Raw genomic sequence first — 19,122 nt, forward strand, 5'->3', positions numbered from 1 at the left:
AGATCTCGATTCCCGCTCCTCCCTATCACATCTCAGATAAATTCTCCGTCAACTATATATCAACTGTTTCTCCGCGGCGAGCTTGAAAAACATGTTTTCAGCTAGACCAGAAACAAAAAAAGAGACATGTAGCTTTCTAGTTCATGCCCCCATCTGCAGCCGCCTCCTCCATCCACGCTATCGATCGTTGGACCCCCCCTCGCTAAATCCCAAAAGCAAAAAAAGCGCAGCATCTTGCATGACATGCCTCTGAAGAGAGATGGGCCGCCTCACCGGTCTGTTCGCTTGGCGTAGACCGGTGAACTGGCGCGACCCTCCTCTGTCTCTCTCTCACTCTCTCTCTCTCTCTCATCCGCAAAGGGTCCCTGCTTACGTCCCATCGTCGTTCCCTCCATCCTGAGACTCCGCCGTGGTCGAGACCCCTGGCGTTGGGCCGGAGAGAGAGGTTGCGTCTCGGGGATCCGGCGGCCGGGTCCGCGGGGGGACGGAGCAACAAGGGCGTGCGCAGAGAAAGAACGTTGATTCTGACTTTGCCATGACGGAAGTTTATGCGACTTTGTCGGAACCGGTCATGTATGGCTAATAAAAGTCCGAAAGGAGTATCTCGAGAAAAGGGGGGCGCAGCGTAAAGTTCATGGTCTCCTGGAACTAACACAACTCAGATCAAAACCTTGCAGCGGTAGCAGCACAAACATGGCGTTTTCGAAGAGCACGGCACGGCATTGGCATGGGCATTCCCTAAAAGACGAGGGGGGATTCTGACATCTCCGGGAAGGGAGAACACGGGCCAAGTGTGTCTGTCCAAGCCCATCCCATCCCATCCATCGGTGGTCTCAGATGAACGGCCCAGAGACATGGTCCGAAACTCAAAGGGACCTTGCTTTGACTCTCGCGGTTGAGCAGATGTCAAGGGTCCAGGATGCCAAGGAGCGAAGAGAGATATGCTTTCTTTTTTTTGTCCGAGAGCATGTGTGCGTCCCTCCGTCTGTCTCAATTCCATAAATGGCATCATGGTGCAGTCATGAGGCGGAATGGCGGGCATGTCATGCCGTTTGACTTTGATATTTTGACAGGCTTTTTCAGCTCTTTGGGAACCTGACGAGAAACATGGCTCCGACGACCCGTGCGTATGTGTGTGTATGCGTGTGCCTGTGCGTGTGCCTGACTGAGTGTGTGTGTGTGTGTGTATCTCTTTCTGTAAGCCAGCTATTCTCTCCAAGCCCCCCCTGGTAGCAGTAGCATTTCAACAACGAGTTGTGGCTTTTCCAAGGATAACCGGTCCGGATGTGTCTGTCTGTCTGTCACATCAGCCCTCCTCGGTTGCTGTCAGCCATCCCCCATCCTCAGTCGCCATCATTACAGTCCAAGGACCAAAAGCTCCGTCCCAGATATGTTCTCGCTCCTCACGGCGCCGCCCCCTCGTTCCCGTCAATCCACTCGCTCTTACGCTTGAGTGCACCGTTACCAGACTCCACCCCTCCGTTTGTGCCGTTGCCGTTGGCCGCCTTGCTGCTGTTACCGCCGCCGCAGCCTCCCCGGAAACCGTTCAGTAGCCGCTCCAGCCCGTGAATGCCGAGTCCCGCAAAACCCCGGCCCGCGCTCTCCCGTTCGCCGATAGCGATGACGGCGCCGATGAGGTCGTGGTTGATCTCGTCGTCGATAACACTGTCGTGCTTGTACTTGGGGTGCACGTCGATGAAGTTGCGGATCCATCGAGCTGTCGTGTCAAGGTCGCCGCTTGCTCGCTTGGAGATCAGGTCCAGGTATGTCGAGAGGTGACACCTAGTCGTGACGTCTACGTTGACGCTGTCGAGGTAGCTCTCGACGATGGGGATCAGTCCGGGAAAGTCTCCCGAGTCGGATCCGTTGATGATATCGTTGACCGTCATCTCTTCGTACTCGTGCTCCACGGGTCCTCCAGGGGATGGGGGTCGACTGGGATGTGCTGAGCCAGGCCGGCTGTCCTCGCCAAACACCGTGTTGGCTCTCGAAGGTCGATTAGGGAAGGGATTCCTTCGGAAGTAGAACTTCTCCTTCAAGACTGAATCCACAGCGTGGGCACGCTCCATGTTCTCATCAACCTTCTTGATGGGGATGTAAAAGTTGAGATCAAACGACAAGATGGCACGCGTGACGAGCACCATAAAGACAGAGAAGGCGGCATTCTCAAAGTCGGTGATCTGAATCTCCATGGACCGGAACTCAACTCGCCATCCGATGCTGTTGTCGGCAGGCGGCGGCTTGAACCGCATGTGCTGCCAGTTGGTTGACTGGATGTTCTCAAAGTGGTCCGTCTTGGTGAGGTCCAGCTCCTGAAGGTCCTCCTCGAAAACGACAATGGGATCTCGGATAAAGAGATGCGCAAAGTGTGTGGCAAGTCGGTCATCCATGCCGCCCTCCAGAAGCTGAGCCTTGATTGCCGGGTCAAACACCAAGTCAGGGTCGAGATACTCGTTCCTCAATCGTGGGTCAGTCGAGATGTACGTCGAGTTGGACGCATATCGTGACTTGGGTATCCTCCGTTGACCTTCCTTCAGGGGCTGTGAAAATGTAAGCAACAAATCCTCCTCTACGAGTGTAGAGCCTTTTACGCACCTTTTCTCCCAGTTCTTCTGGTGTTCTGCAGTCAACTGCGCGGCTGATCTGGTTCCACCGCACATCCGTGTTGGCAAGGAAGCCCTTGTACACGGGTGTAGCAGCAGTCAAGGCGAGCATGATAGGACCCAGGGGGCTCAGCTGGTCGTAGAGCTGTCTTCCCTCGGTGATGTTCTTGGCCTGGAAGGTGATCTGGAGACAACAGCTGCCCATTCCAAAGGCCATGGCATCCATGTGGATAAAGTCTTCAGGGGCTGCACCGTTGCGCACATCATCGTCTTCGGGCCAGTTGTGCATGTCAAAGTTGACGGTAGGATCCTTCCAGGGGCTCGGTGTGTTCTTGTCATGGAACACGGGAACGTTGACCTGGACCTTGCGGCCGCGGCGAGAGCGGATGTTGGCCGCCAAAGTTGGGAATCTGATGTGAGGGTTGGCGATCTCATCCGGAACAAACTGAGAGCGCAGGCGAGGACCCGAGGGTGGGTAGTATGGGTCGGTGAACTGTCCTGGGACACCAATTTGAGGGAATGTGGTGAGAGTAATAGGGTACTCGGTGGACAGCATGTGCTCCTTGGCAATCTTCCTTCTCAACTTCATGTCGGGTTCAACGTCCAGCAGCTCCTTGAAGCCGATACCCCAAGGCTTACCCGGGGTTGCCTCGAGCATGAAGCGGCCAAACTCGGGGTGGAATACAGGAATGGTCCTTGACCTGGTCAACAGTTAGCACCTCGAATAGAGGAGCAGAGGCAGGTGAGCTACTTTTTCTTTGTCTCGACATCTTGGAGGTCAGGGACGCAGCCACCCTCCTTCTTGAGTTCCTTGTCGGCAGCCAGTGCCTCAAGAATCTCTGCCTGTCGGAGAGAAAGCAGGACTTTTTGGTTATCCTCCGAGTATGTCACAACCAGATACTCAACCTGGATGAGAGTGAGTTGTGAGTCTAGACTTTCACTTCATAGCTTAAAACTGACCTCATCGCCCCATAACAAAGCATCGCGCTCCTTGCCCTTTGCCTTGTTCCAGATTTCGAGAAGTTGCTGTTTGAGTTACATACGTCAGCGCTCATGTCTGGGTACGTCATTGCCAGTGACCTCATCTACCAGCCACTGACACGAACAGAGCAGTTTGAAAGAGGATGAGACTCACCTTGATACCCCATTCCCGGACTTGGGGAGCGCGCTTTTTGGCCTCGGGCCAGTCGGGCGGTTCCCAGTGCTCTGAAGTCAAGTTAGCTCCATGATGCTTCTGAGCAGTACCTGACAAGCACTCTTCCACTTGTGAGTGATATAACTTACAGTAGACCCATGGTGATGAGTTTGAAGTTGAGAGTGAGTGAATGTGGGCGAGAGTTGAATTTTCGGGTCTAGGAAGTTGGCGTCTGAGTCTGGTTGGTGGCCCAGAGACACCGTCTCAAAGTTCTGGGCTCTAGGCGTTTACTCGGAAGTGCGGAAAATACGACCCAGAAAGGTTAAAACAAGCGAAAACAGCTGATAAAAAAAGATATGATGGCAACAAAAAAATGTTAATGGGATTATTAGAGAGGAAACAACCTCGGTTTCGAACGATGGCGAATGATGTCGTATATACTCGTCAGTGAGAGCGAGACCGGCGAAATGCCGCTAGGCGGGGGAATCGCCAAGTACCGGAGGGGTTCGATATTCGATCTGACAAGAAAATTGGCGATATCCGGGTGAGAGAATCCCTCAATTGATAGCCCAGGACAAAAGATGAGGCGGAAATCTCTGGCGCAGAACGCGCTCTAGTCCGGTATCGCCTCGCCAGGCAGATGGATGGTTGGTGAGCGACGACCCGGAGGCGTCGCCGAGGCTGTCGCACGTGAACCGAGACTTGAGGTGAGACTTGTAGAAAGCCAGGCGGGCCGTGTAGATCGTCAAGCACAAGCGGCCCTCTTTTTTGGACTCTCTTTTTCCCGGGGATGGTTTGAGAAGAGCGAGTCAAGGTGATGATAATGGAGAGAAGAAAGAAAAAAGAGGGAATCGCTTATTAACCACGAGCTCTTGACAGGTCAGGTCGTGGGGTTCCTCTAAGGAAGCGCCGAACGAAGGAGAAACGGGATGGGATGGAGCGATTGCGGTGGTGGTGGTGTTGTCTGTGGATCCTCCAGTGGAACAATTCTCTTGCTCGACTCGTCGCCTCTAACTCGAATCGTCTCGCCTTCCAAGCATCGTCGTTCGGCTTGTGGTGGTTGTTGCTGGGTCCGACCTCTTTTTTTTCTGTGATGCTTAGAAATCCGGTCGAATCAGATAGAGCGCCGATTGCATCATCGCCTCTTAGACCCGATGCGGTATCCGAAACTGCGGCGCTAGCTGCAACGGGGCGGCGCTCGTGGGGGCTTATAGCACGGCGACTCCGCTGTGTCGTGGTTGTCTAGGGTAGGGTCAATTGCGTGCGATGTTGTGAGTCTGGTGTTGAGTCGTGGATATATGTATAGTTGTGTTGTTGGTGATTGTATGCTGGGCACGGCGCTGATAGTAAACTCGCCGTGAATGTTTACATACTTACATACATCTCCGAGGCGCAACAAGGGCCCAATGAAAGTGGCCCTCGCCTAATATTGCTTGCACCTGCGGAGACCACTCGGCATCGTGCCCACCCAGCTGATTACAATAGCATGCCGTCTGCGCGAATATGTAAGCAAGTAATCCGGTAGTCTGCCGAGTTGATGAATCTCTGACTGACAAAACCATGCGCCCTATTTCCGACAACCGCCTTGAACATCCGCGTGGTTGCGTTGCGGTTACGAGATGTGAACACCGGCTTCCGACATGTGGAGCCGATGCCCCAGATTGTCAATCCCCTTCTCCAGACTTTCAACTGTCTGTGGAGGTCTAAAGACTAACACACAGTTTCACCGACACATTAACTTGACTGATAGTCGAGAACTATGTCGACGGCTTAAACACTCCGTGGAACTAAGGGGCTGAGCTCGGGTGAACTGTGCTGTTAACCTCAGCCTCTTGAAGAACCAGTTCGCATACATTGTCGTCATAGCCAGTTCCAAAGGCTGATTGGCCCTCTCCAGTCCCTACGCCCTTCCAGAAGACGACGCCATCATCTCCGATCTATGCCCGTCGGCTCCATGAACATACCGGGTCGCATACCTCGATATTCAAAGCCCGAGGCGCCAGTTGAAGTGCGACGACGTCCGCGGCGCAAAGACCACCGACATCAGGGAAATCGATGACCCGAGGCACACGGTACGCCGTGGTCTCCCCTTAGCTGAGACTCCAGCCCGGTCTAGAGCGTTGCAAGCTGCCGCTCCCTTCCCATCTCTGTCGTAGACCTGCGTGTCGCCCATTCCTGATGATGCGGCATTTCACTGGCTGCGGGCCAACAAGGTGCGGTAAGCATGCAGAAGGGATGCTGCAGATGGAGGGGGATGGACACTGCGCCCTCCCACACACAGTCTGGGGGACTCGACCGTCGACTTTGGGGGGATGGCGATGTGGCTCGGTTTCTCATTGTCGAGTTTTGAGTGAAACTTGGCGAATGGTAGGCGACTGACCTCAAGGGGGCACTCTTGTTGGTGGCTTCCTCTACCAGACGGCCGGTCCCGTGAGCATACATTCCAGCGAGATTTCATGGGAATCAGCAAGTTGGGAGGTGAATATGTGAATGCCATGCCGAGAAACAGAGCACGGCAGCCTGCACGAGCTAACCGCTCCAAGGACTGGTTAGTCTCTGGGCACAAGTCTTGGTGAAGCCTGAGACGCCTCTGCTTCCCACACAACGCAGTTGAGCGTAGTTTCCCAGGTCTCGATGGTTCTTCCGAGACAAAAGACCCAGCACCTATCAAGCAATTGCCGAGTTTCGAGAACCAGCTACTCTAATATGCCTGTCTGATACTCGGAACGGTCGGTCGTCTGGTTATCGAGTTGGTTGAACTGCCGATACTATCAAAGCACGGGACACTGGAATTGACTTTGCTGCCAACCCAAACCTTCAACTCGCCTTACCTTCCACCACCCTCACTCAGCGGCCCTTCACCTGGACGGACGGGCTGAAGGCTCGCTCGCTTGGATCTCTGCATTAGCACCGCGGGTCCGCTGCCGCGGGTTGCGGGGTGCATGGCTGCTCTCTCTGGTGTGCGCGCACGCCCGCGAACTCTATCGCGAGAGAGCGACGATCACCACCAGCCGCACAACCCCTCCAAGCCTCGAAACCCAGAGCTGGGCTTGCCTTGCCTCGCTCCTTGATAAGAGATCGGCATAGTCGTGTGATGACCACGAGGCGAGACACTGGAGAGAGATGTCAGCTGGTGTTGTGGTTGAACAAGGAGGATGTGAGTAATGGTTGAAGCAAGATATGGATAGACAGCAGGGGTTTCTCCCAATGCCCCCAAACTAGATTGCAATGATAGTCCGGAGATGGAATGCCGGCAAAAGAAATGGTGGACGACGGGGCAGCGGACCGTGTTGGTGGTGATGTTCCTTCGTGCTGTTAGTCGATGGCGCTAGAAGATTGCCATGTGAGTTGATGCAGCGTGGTAGGTAAGCCGCACTATGAGAATAGAAGCATCTCATGTCCTTATCGAGGCGAAGCCCAAACCGGCCAACCAGAAAGCCTCGAGGAATCTCACCGGTCGAATCTCTCTGCTGGTCGTCCCCCAGTGCCAATAAAGACCGACCATGACAGGCAGACACAATCTCTGGACCTCGACAACGTCAGTCTCTCATCAACCTCGTCACAGATCCCTAGAGACGTGTTTCGACACCCTCTCTCCCCGTGTCACCGTGCTCCCCCTCGGCAGCCAGCGCCCAACAATGCCGTCGTCTGGGGCCCGGGTGCCCAAGTGTGGCTCCCTCCCCTTGGACTGTCCGGACCGGACCCCGGTCTCTAATAGCTCACGAGGCCGAGGCGAGTCGGGCAAGGACCTGTAATGAGTGAAGGGACGCCCTGACGATCCTCATGATACTGTGGACTTTGCCTCCTGCCTGGCCAACCCGGCTCGTCAATCCATCATCTTGGAGCATCACATCGGCCCATTTCGAGGACAAGCCCCCCAGCTTCTTCGGCGTCCTGCTGCCATGGCCGTGGGACACGGGAGGACGGTACGTCAGCCCAACGGCTGCTGGCGACAGGGACCAGGGGAGCACGGGTCACCACGAGACCTGGGAGAAGCACTAGGATATACTTTATGCACGAGGTGGCTGTCTCTGACTCTTTTTGAGATGCATAGAGACTTCTGTTGTTATTGTTGCCATGTCGGTGATACTGTGTCGCCCGGGAGAGCATGAACCAGAGTGTTTATTCGACATTGGGTCCTCGTAACGCGTGGCATATCAGCCGCTGATATGGGTGGTTTCAACCAGTGACGTTGCCCTCTAGGGGATGAATGCATGAAACACAAGAGGGGGAAACGCGAAAAAAGAAAGAAGGGCTCAAAGAAGCGTTATCATCGGTGCCTCGCCTACCCAGATACAGACAGTGTCAGACGTGGTCCCTGACATATGTCACTTCCGTTCCCGAAGGGAGATAAAAAGATTAGACGCGCCCGTGGGTAACCAAAGTTCCTCCTACAGTACAGGTTGGGCTTCAGCCAGTAACTTCATCCGCCTCAGCACAGTGATTCACCCCGCTACCTGCAAGCCTTCACCCCAACTAGTGCCCGCGTTCCTCCCAGCTACATCATACGCTCTTCAGCCCAATCAGGCACGATCCCCTACCACGACCTGCGACCCTCTCCTGGCTCCTCCAACAGAATCCCTCCCCCCAGTCAGTCTGAGGAGAGCCAACCTCATCCCCCTCCAAAAAAACGACAAAACCTCGATTTTCTCTTCCTCTCCCGCCTTCAGTCCAAGTCATTCTCGCTATCCCGAACCGACGCGTGTCTTTCGCTATGAACCCTCACCAGAAGAACAAGATCGACGTCAAGGTAAGCCGCCGCCCTTGAGAGGAATCCCATCCATCCCACCTGAGACGGACGATTTCGACCCCTCCCGATCATGACTCGACCCTCACACGACGACACAACCTCCCCCCTTCGCGCCTACACCACGCCCGCCGCATCTGTCAACCTCTAAATAAATATTGTCGTCCCATGCTAACGCTCGTGCCCCCCGCAAAGTCGCTCTCCCCCGAGGAGCAGCGTCTCTTCCGTCTGTACGGCAAGCTGCCCTCCCGCTCCGACCACTTCGCCAAGCACCTCAAGGACCGAAAGTACTTTGACTCGGGCGACTATGCCATGTCCAAGGCCGGCAAGGGCGACGGTGTTGACGCCGGCGCCGTCGGCTCTCAGCACCCCGTCCCCGAGAACATCCCCCACCTCTCGTCCCCCGTCAACGGCTCGGGCAACGTCCCCAAGCACGCCCACCACGGCTCCATCCCCGGCATCCAGGCCGGCAGCCCCATCAAGGAGAGCAGCTTCCTCAAGAGCGAGACCAGTGCTGAGGAGGGTCAGGCTGACGGCGCCGAGGCCGAAGCCGACAAGGACAAGGACGCCGATGCTGCCGTTCCCGAGCCCGTTGCTGCCAGCGGCGAGGCTATCCCCATCCGACGATAGACAGTTGTACGTGGCAAAACAATGACAAGAGAAAAAGAACAAAAATTGCGCGTGGAAGTAAGATCAAGGGGAGAGGTTTCTTTTATCATGTGCGAAATATGGCGAGTGGATTGACTCTTGTACGAAGCCTGGTGGGCTTGTGTGGACTGCGAATTTCGGTATTCATGACTTACGAGGATCGCACAGTTGGCGTTTGGGAATTGGCAAACAATCTGGTTCGCACGCACACAAGAGGGAGCTTGTTTCGATCCCGACGGGATCTCTTTCAGATGGGTTACTTTTCCTGAGCGGGGAGGGACCTTCGGGAATATATATGTCGTCTCTCCCGCGTCGAAATCATCATGTTCATTTGGTCGTTTAGCTACCCGCTTCATTTGCTGAAGCACCCTTTCTATCTCGTTTCTTTCCTTTTTGTATTTCCCCAGACTCCAGGCACCGGTCCATGGTTCTCATTTTTTATAAAAAGAAGATGCCCCAAAATCGTATGTATCTTAAATCGCCATTCCTGCCTCGGAGGTCTTACTCCAGGGCCTTGCTCGCCATCTGCTTGGCGCCCTCGAAAGTCTTGTTGCCGCCGATGAAACCCGCGGCATGGACAAAGACGCAGCCAGGAATGCCGCTGATGCCGTCGAGCTCCTCATCGCGGAAGCCCCTCCAGGCTTCAGGCAGTGGTTTCCGGCTGACAAAGGAGTCCTTGCTCTCGGGAACGCACTGGATGCGCCACTTGGCGCCAGGCTCAGGCTTCTCCGCATATAGCACGTAGAGCACCGAAGGGACCTCGTTCTCGAGGGCGTAGAGGTGGTCCTTCCAGGGAACAGACTGACCCTCCAGGACAAGGATGCGGCCCTGCTCATCGTACTGCGAACGCTTGGCAAAGGCCTGCTCGACGATGGAGCGGGCGGGCAGCCAGGATGCGGCGTAGCTGTCAAGATCACGGTCAAACTCCTCGCCGATGCGGCGGCTGGCCTCGTTGAACTTGGCATCCTCGGCAGCCTGTGCCTCGGCACGGTCAGCGGGCACGGGGTCGTTCCAGTTTGGGTTCAGGCGGCCCACGACGGCGCCCAGACCGAAGCCGCCGTTGCTGAAGCGCTTCTCGATGCCAGCGGCCGCGATAGCCTCGGGGTCGTAGAGGGAGATGCCGTTGTCGTGGGCGTCGAGGGCCTCGACAAAGTTCTCGTACAGCTTGTTGTACAGAAGCTCAACATCGGGCGAGTCTTCTGGCTGGCCGAGACGCTCGGCGACGATGGCGCGGCCAAAGTGCATAAAGACGAGGCCAGCGCTGGAGAGCTTGGTCGGGCGGCCGGGGAAGGTGGTGGCGAAGCCGCGCTGGTGGTGGTCGAAGCGGCGGCGCTCCGGGTCGTACTCACCGCCGACGTCGACGACGGTGTGGCAGGTCTCGAGGACGGCCGGGTCGCGGGTGCGGACGAGGCCAGCGTCGCGGTAGGCGGGGAGGCGGCGGAGCATGTGGACGGCGAGGGCCTCGTCGGCGTGGAAGTGGCCGTTGTGGGTGCCGATGAGGGGACCCGAGGTCTTGATGCGCTTGGAAGCTGATTCGGCCATGGCGAAGAGGCGGCGGAACATGTACTGGTGTTCCTGTAGGTGTAGATGTGGTTGTTGGTGTTGTGCTGTGAGGGGCGATGAGACGCGATGGAGGATGAAAATTGAGGTGGGTGGGAGCAGGTGGGGCAGTTATGTATTCACTTTGATGGCCACTGTCAATCCATTTTTGCGAACCTTGAGGGCAACTGAAACACAGGTCTGATCACAGTATGTACTCAAGGCTGAATAGCAAATGATTATGAAGACAGGCTTAAAGCAGAAGTACCGCAATGCGACAAACCCTCTCTGTGAGCGGATGTTTGACGCAGCAACCTGCCTCTATAGCTCCCATGAAGGCTATTGTCAGGAAGCCCTCATGTATAACTGTTCATTCATTACATACTATAAATCTGAGAGTAGCAGATAATAGACATCTACGGAACACTAAAGTTCTTATAAAGAGTCTCATCTAACTCTTCTTTATATTTGTACCAAGTATTATGGTGTTGACTTGATCCTTAAACCTGTCGAGGGAAGCACAGGTTGGGCCAATCATGGCAAAGTGATTACACGACAGACCCGCCTAGCCTAAAGGGTGTCTCGACTCTGGGGCAGTTGAACAGAGGCGCTGGTGAGAGGCAGCTTTGTCGTAGTTAATTGCAAACAACACCTAGAGAGAATTCATGTTTACAACCCGTGGGAATCCTTAGGGGTTACTTGTATAGGACTGCTATACTCTCCAATGGGCCACTATCACCCATCGTGGGGTGTTGGATATGCCTTCAACCACTTAGCTCTGTCAAACTCCACACCCGTTGGCCGTCTATATCAACCATCACAAACGCTACCATCAAATCCTACAACAGGAACATGGTTTTTTTCTTTCTTGAGGATGAGTACATCCTACTGTATGAAAATACTTGTCATAATATTTCTTCATTTTGGTGTCCTGTTATGTGTAAACGTAATTGTCAAGCTTGGCACCCAGCAGCTACGCAACGCATCACATCTCACCAGGCCAAGAATCAAACTCCCGTCTCACTTGACTTGTCACGACGCATTTGACTAATGTATATCGCGAAGGAATGCCGCTCTGTATCTCGCATTGGCCACAGAACCCTTATAGTGGTTCCCTGCATCGCGGGTCGCAGATATAGAGAGAGTTTCAGGTTGCGACAGCTTCGATGCGCGTCCTGCTCGATATATCATGAACCAACATCATCCCGCGTCTGATATCCTCCTGTCATCCGGAACCCACAAGTGAATTCCGTCATCATTGACGGGGAAAAGCAACATGCTCAGATCCTTTCTCATCAATCTCTAACCGGGCCCCGGCAACGGAGCCAAAAACAACGAGATATCCATCACAGTCCCACCCCCAGTATCCGAGCGTGCAGATGTCCCCTCTCTTCAGATGGCCCGAGCAGCCATGTGGTCATGGACATGCCCATCATCAGCTCTGCAGCAGCACGGAGCACGCTGATGCTCCGCACAGCCGGAGGCGCGTTAGCCAGGCGAGCAAATCTAAGTGTGCACAGGTCAGGTTCCTTGGTGGTTCAATTTCATGGCGCGATAACGTTCCCTGCATGTGGTCTGAGCAATCGTCTTGTGTTACTCTATCTAGATAATCTCTTTTGTTTTTGTTGCCGTGCGCCTCGTAAATGTGCCACTGAGAAGTACAGTATGTGTGTTTGTGGTTTCTCTCATGGTATTCAACTCCAAGAGAGTAATCGATTCAAACGTATAAAAAATGGAATAGGGTGCGCCCTTAGGTATCATGCAAATGGACCGGAAAAGATATAATCAGACAGCCGCTGCGCCTTCTCCACCTCCTTTTGATTTCATCTCATGACCTCAGCGAGTCATGACTCATCTCCCATCTTATCACCCTGCGCTGCAGTTCCGGATGGCTCTTCCGGCAATCATCCCAGTGCCGCCCTAGGCGACAGCCTTTCCCGAGATTGCATTCCACGGGGGGACGGTTGTGCAACTCGAGGTGAGTTTGGTTGGTGTTGGTAGTAGAAGGGTAAATCGAACGTATATGTCGCGTTGTTCGGCTGGCCTGAGCTGAAAACGCAGCTGCTCCGGATGGAAAACGTACAATCCAAAAAGAGAAATAGGGTGTCGCATGGATTTCTCTCATTGTTGCCAGGGAACCCCGGTGGCCCCATGCCGGCGGCACCCAGGCGAGAGAGAGAGAGAGTAAGATAGGTGGTGGTGATGGGGATGAGGTTGAAAATGTAGCCGTAGCTTGTCGCCACAGCCGAGAGCTGTCGTCGTCCCAGTTGTTTGGTGACGTCGTGGTGCTCAATCGTATCTTGGTAGAGGGCAATATGCCTGAGTATATGAATGTGCGGTCAAGACCTGAAGGGGCCTTACAGTATGAGCTGCTTCAGGTTGCGCTGAATGATCATGTCCTGCACCGAGGCCATGGTGATCTTGAGAAGATTTGTGTCGGTGGCGTTGGTAAAGTGGCCATAAATCTCCTTCTCCGTATTCCGGTTCAGCGCCTTGAACTTGTCCAAGAAGTACTTGCTAGCGGCCTTGTAGTCATCCTTGGGGCCGTGGTAGTCGGTGAAGCCGTGGTTGGTGATGGGGCTCTTGGGCAACTTCTCCTTGAACAGGTCCATCTTGTTGAGGAACAGAATCAGGGCCGACTTGGTGAACCAGTGGGAATTGGCGATCGACTCCCACAGCATGAGGGCCTCGTTCATTTGGTTCTACGCGACTCAGTCAGTATGGGTCTTCCAGTGGCGGGGGTTGAATCTACTCACACCATCCTTGTCTTCCACTAGACACTGGTCGTATCCGCTGATGGCGACAAGGAACAGCAGGCAGTTTACGTTCTCGAAGCAGTGGATCCACTTCTTTCGTTCTGAGCGCTGGCCACCGACATCGAACATTCGGTAGGTCAACTGTCCGAGGTCGAAGATGGTCTCTGTAATGCCTGTGGTTCGCAGTCGGGATCGGAGAAGATCTTGGTCGTCGGGGACGTAATCTTCGGCCCAGAGCCTGTCGACATCCTCAACGAAGCTTGAGACAAGTTAGCGAGGGGCCTGTGCCATACATCAGGGGGTCACTCACTATGTGAGGTTGTCGTGCAGGGCGTATTCATTGCCCAGCTCAACAGCAGATCGAACGCCGCCATCGGCCCACAGCGCCTTGACAGGCTCTAGGTAATCGACAGGCATTCGGTCATGAGGGCTCAATTCATGCTCGACGAGAACGTGGGCCATGTGTTTCTGCAGCGCCTGTTAGTCAAACCCTAGAATGTCTCACACACCCGCCTTTGCGATGCCACGCGTAGCATTCACGTCGCACCGGTGGAGACGGGTAGAGGTAAGGGTGGAAATGACTTGCCTCGTTATCGGGGTTCTCAAAAGCAATATTGTGCTCGCTCATGGCCTCGGAGATGACCTTGAAGGACTGGACAATGTTGCTAAAGATGACGGGCTTCCACTCGAGCTTCTCGTTCTTGCTGAAGCCCTGAGAGTAGATGAGCTTCATCTGCTTGAGGACGGTCGATTTTCCCGACTCTCCAGCTCCTAATAGGAGGAGCTTAACCTCCTTGGAAAGCCGCTTCTCATCCTGTCGGATCTGGCGATCAATGTCGCGAGAGCGGGCTTGACCGCGATCGCCCTTGTCTCGGCTGCCGAAGCACATGATGGGTGGTGGTTGAAAGGTGATTGTTGTGCGCTCAAGGCCTTTGTGCGACCAGACCGTACGAGGTCAGAAGCTTTTTGGAGGAGGAAGATGGCGTCGCGCCGGAGGCTAGATGTGAGCGCGACAGCGGGGCTCGACGACGGACTCGGTGGTTGGTTGTCCGCGGGAAGATCGGAGGACGAAGCTGCCCTGACGGAGAAAGGGTTCCTCTCGAAGGGGTGGGCGTCCAGCAACGATATCGCAATTGGCGGGATCGGTTTGAGTTGCAGGGTTTCAGAGGAAGAGCGTTGGATCGACGGTCGACGAGGAAAGGGAAAAATGCAAGAGTGACGGGATGTCGCGGGAAAAGACGAAACGGGGCGAATTCGAGCGAGCGAGCGTTCAACGAGGGTCCAGGCAATGTCTCGGAGCTGGCGAATGCGGAATGATGACGCAAAGCAGAAACAAGCTTCCCATTCCCGTGGGACTTGGAGGAAGAAAGCAAAAAAAACCAAACCTGCCTGAGGAAAGAAGATGGAGGCGAGGCGAGGCGAGGTTAGGTTAGATGAGGCGAGACAAGACAAGACAGGACGGAACGAAGACGGGTAGTCAGTCTGTCAAGGTACAAGACAGGACAAGTCTAGGCAGGCACTGCAGACAAGGCAAAGGCAAAAGAACGACGAGGGATAACGAGACGGGGTCCTTTATTAATATCCGAGCATCCATGGCCGGGATCCATGGATGGATGGGATGGATATTTTATGACGGACGGGACGGGACATTCTTTTAGTCGGGTCTTGGTAAGGCAAGCCCCTCCAGGTCCACGTCCACATCCACGTCCATCCGGCGCAGAAACGAGCTCCTGGGACTGTCCTGTACCTGGTCTTGTCTGTTGATTCCTCCCGTCTCTGTCTCGGGCTCGTCTCCAAGAGCACGGCCATGTATGCACATTATTCGCTTGCAGGGTCCCATCTCTCTGTGTCTCCAGCACAAGGCAAAAGGGAGCCCGCCCCCAGCAGGGGCCTGCGGTGTTGGCGTTGGCGTTGGCGTGAGAGTGGAGTCGACGACGGGGGTTGGATGGCGCCCGTAGACGGTGGGAAAAGAGAGCTCCAAGGGGTTCTGAAGAATTGGATGGGGCATCTTGATGGGTTCCGTGATGTATCTCTGAGGTAGCACACGGTGGAGTTTCCCCCTGAGCACTACCACCAATGTACATGGCCGCGTGCTGAGATCGCCCTTCCACACCAACAATCGGGTCGCCCCCTTAAAACACCAGACCCTGGTCGACGACATGTTCTCGAGAAGGCGACCTGTAGTTCTCACCCTCTCGCGATACAACCCAAGAGGGGCGCCGACGGACGGAGCAGTGCGGCTCCTCTCTTCTAGCCTCGCTCTAGAGGCATGAACCGGCCACTTTTTGCAGCTGGGTCGACAGACGCAGAGGCAAGGCGATGGTCATGATGGATCCAGTATGGATGCTAGGAACGTTCCCCGCGAACCAACTGTCGATGCGATGCTTCCAGGTGTGAGTGGGTTGAGAGAGCCTCCCAGCTCCCTCACCCATCGCTATGCCCACTGCCGCTGCCGCTGCCGCTGCCGCAGCCATCGCCCGGCATATAGACCTTGCTGTATTGCTTGCCCGTCGTAAATGCCATCCGCGGCCAAGCAGCCAAGGTTTGCCGTCTGTCTGTCTGCCCGTGCTGCCATGTGGTCCAGCGCATGTTGGTGGGCTGTTCCCCAAGGGATGGCGAGACGCTTGTGACACCCGCCACTTACTCAACGCTGAAGTCGTCAAGTCAACCGCCATAACTTCAACGTCAAAGTCAAAGTCGGCAGAGTGTGAGATGCATCATCACGTTTCCATTCCTTGCTGGTCTCTTCCTCAGCGGCCTCCCTAACCCTGTTGACGCTGCGCTACTGCACACTTCTGTTCTCTCCCCTCCCCCTGAGTGGCCCTGCGGCAGAATCCCGAGGTATTGTCCGTCAGTTCACTCACGAGACCGGCAAGGAAGGAAGCTTTGTGCACTCTTGTGCCTCTGGATACCTTACCTTGGGTACGGATACACTGGACTTGTTTAGCCTCGTCTAGTGGTTGCGGCAATGGTGGGTCAGTAGAAAAAAGCAACGAGCAGCCCCCTCTGCTCCAAGATTCATGGCTAAACCGGATCCGTCGTCAACACTGCCAGAGGTCGACGCCAGGGACTGCGCTACTGCATAAGGGCAAACCAGCTGGCGGGATCTCTCTGGATTGAGCCTCGAGGCGGAAAATCACGAGCCATGGCGATGGGTTGAGACTCAAGAGCACTCAAGACTAAGGGATGTGCTTACTGAGAAGCTCAACGAACCCTCATCTCGCAATCAAAGTCTTGGGAAGCTATCTCCGTCCTCGTGCATGCGATCGCCATTAGCGATCCTTCTGGCACTTCTGCGAACCTGGGTCAACCCCGGCCTGGCTTGCAGACGTTCCCGGAACTGCCTCGAGTGTTCCTGGCTGCGCCCCCACCAATCTCCGTTGAGAGAGACCGGGGGGCGCAAGACGCAAAAACATGCGCAGAGAAGAAGTGTCCGCTTCGAGCGATGCTTTCAGACAACTGGACTACTGTACGCGCCGGCTTTGGGCTCAACAGGTTGGCCGCCGGCTAGGCCAGTTCCGCAGCCTCCAGGAAACAGCATCGTGGAATAAGCAAGTTTGCCTTTCTGAGACTGTGGCTTGACCACCGGCTCGACATGGCGTCGGAATTCATGAGCCTAACTCAATGAGCCCAGGACAGGACCCCAAGACCTGGGCTCAGAACTTGACAAGCCAGAGAAGTGAAAAGGACGCTAAAACATGGAGACTTCGGAAACGGCGTCAAGCTGCTGCTCGTCCGCCGCTCCACCATGGGCTGCACGAAACAGCAGTGGCATTGGATCTCTCAACAGAGAGGGAAGCTCAGGCCATCAGACAAAAAGAGGCAGGGCATTTCCACCTGCAGGCGAGCGAAGCAGATGCCTGTGGTGTCATCTCGTGTGTCCACGGTCTTGGGCCGGACGCTGGAGCCATGTTTCATCGCTCGTCAACCTTGGAAACTCTCGAGAAGAGGTCATCGTCCCCTGATGCGGGTGGCGGCTCCTTGGTCGGCAATCCACGGGAGTCCAGCCCAATAAGGGCATGGACTATCAGAGGCCGGTCTTGGGCAAAGGATGCGAGTGGTTTTTCTTCGGATGAACCAAGGAGATGGATGTGGGATTTTCGACTCTTTTTCTTCTTTTCTTTACTTTTTCCTATCCCATTGTTCGTTCCGTTCCTCTGGCGCGAAAAGGTCGGGACCAATCCCCAGACCATCTTCATGCATGCATCACGACTCACCGGATTACTGCTAATTCATGCAGGCCAAAATGAACTGCAGTCCTAGAGGCAGCAGCAAGGCTAGCTCTGCGATAGTTGACTGAATTCCGCACTTCCGGATGGAGAGCTGCCGGGCCAGACAAGGCAAGGAAAGATATGTTCTGACTGGGAACATGGGCGCTGGGTTGAGTTGAGTTGCAGAAACCTTCCTTGGAACCCGGGAATGGTGGTGGAGAAGTGATGGATATGCCATCTCGGTGCAGATGTGCACTCAGGCCGACATGGCCCTGCTCTGCTCGGATTGGGTCCGTAAGCTCGGGATCGGGATCCTCTCGTGAACCATAGCTCGGGGTCTATATTTGTTTGTTTGTTTGCCGTACCTGATGCTGGAACGTGTAGGATTGGAGGGCAAATTCTCAACCAACGCCCAACCCGCAATTACTTTTGGGTGGATGCCAGCCCAGGTCCAGGTCCATTCAACCTGATCGTCAGATACAGGCACAAGACTGCGGCAGCGGCAGCGCTCGGCGCCATTGGACCTTGTGCCGGAAGCCAGAGCTAGTGTATCCGAATAGAGGGATATCCCTGCCTTCCAGTCGAGGGCAGGAATCCTGCCTAGCGGACACACTGCAACGCTGGAAGAGCAGGGAAGTTGGCGCGGCCCCTGTATTCGGGGTTTCAAGTTGCCAACGGTCGAGCTAAAGGGGTCCCGGGCAAGCCATCCATCGAGGATATACGGGACTGAGAAAAGGACTCATCGCCCGATCGTAACGGTTGCCCACGCGTCGTTTCGCTATGCTTGACTAATGTCCTAGCATGGCTCTCGGGGAGCCGTATGAACCGTTGAAACATAGGATGTGGGTGATTGGCTGAAGTCCAGGGTAGGGGACTGACTACCGTGATGGTCGAGAATCACGATGAGTGTTTCGTTTGCAGTCTTGGGACCAGCAGAGAACCATCCATCCTGACTAGTGCGAGGTAATGTCGGGGTAACGCGCATTGCTTTTCCTGTTGCAGGTTCAGCGGAGCTTACCGGGCGGTGGCCAAGCAATGTTAGTTGTTGCAGAGATATGCAGGAGAGCTCTTTCAGTTCAACATGGAAAAAGTGTGTACAACACCATGCTCCGATGGCTGACATACACATTCCCAGCACAAAGTGGCTGCAACTGACAAGAAGCATGGCAATGGCCATGGCTGAGTTACACTGGCAGCCCAACGACTATCCGGAAGGGGGGCTTTATACAGCCAACACTCTCAGATGCCCATCCCGGTTCCCTACCCGGCACCACCCCCACGACATGATATGAGGGAATGATTCGATACTGGGCTCTAACCGCCGAGTACCTGCGCATACCAGCATCAAGCCACGGGACCTTACCGCCGGGAGGCTCAAGAGGATTGAAGAATAAGTTACTGGAGGAATGGAATTCATTGGGTGCTGCGACTCCGGGGAGCGTAGCCGAGCGCCCCATTGGCCTTATGTGCAGAAAAGACGCAG

General features: G+C 55.0%; 3 protein-coding genes across 3 annotated transcripts; 1 reads left to right on the top strand and 2 right to left on the bottom strand.

Annotated features, from left to right (window-relative positions):
* Window positions 1–1,403: 1,403 nt before the first annotated feature.
* MRS44_007627 (uncharacterized protein) lies at window positions 1,404–3,898 on the bottom strand (the record flags this gene model as incomplete). Its single annotated transcript, XM_065620605.1, has 6 exons — window positions 1,404–2,540; window positions 2,596–3,304; window positions 3,355–3,509; window positions 3,564–3,629; window positions 3,704–3,809; window positions 3,888–3,898. The coding sequence occupies 6 exons, from the start codon at window positions 3,896–3,898 to the stop codon at window positions 1,404–1,406; spliced, it is 2,184 nt and encodes a 727-aa protein (XP_065476677.1).
* Window positions 3,899–8,653: 4,755 nt separating this feature from the next.
* Window positions 8,654–9,115, top strand: MRS44_007628 (uncharacterized protein; the record flags this gene model as incomplete). Its single annotated transcript, XM_046273778.2, has 1 exon — window positions 8,654–9,115. The coding sequence occupies one exon, from the start codon at window positions 8,654–8,656 to the stop codon at window positions 9,113–9,115; it is 462 nt and encodes a 153-aa protein (XP_046134366.2).
* Window positions 9,116–9,634: 519 nt separating this feature from the next.
* On the bottom strand, window positions 9,635–10,675 carry MRS44_007629 (uncharacterized protein; the record flags this gene model as incomplete). Its single annotated transcript, XM_046270838.2, has 1 exon — window positions 9,635–10,675. One exon carries the CDS (start codon window positions 10,673–10,675, stop codon window positions 9,635–9,637), a length of 1,041 nt encoding a protein of 346 aa, XP_046134365.1.
* Window positions 10,676–19,122: the final 8,447 nt, after the last annotated feature.

This window comes from Fusarium solani (assembly GCF_023522795.1).
Source record: "Fusarium solani strain SB1 chromosome Unknown bctg00000004, whole genome shotgun sequence".
Classification (NCBI taxonomy): domain Eukaryota; kingdom Fungi; phylum Ascomycota; class Sordariomycetes; order Hypocreales; family Nectriaceae; genus Fusarium; species Fusarium solani.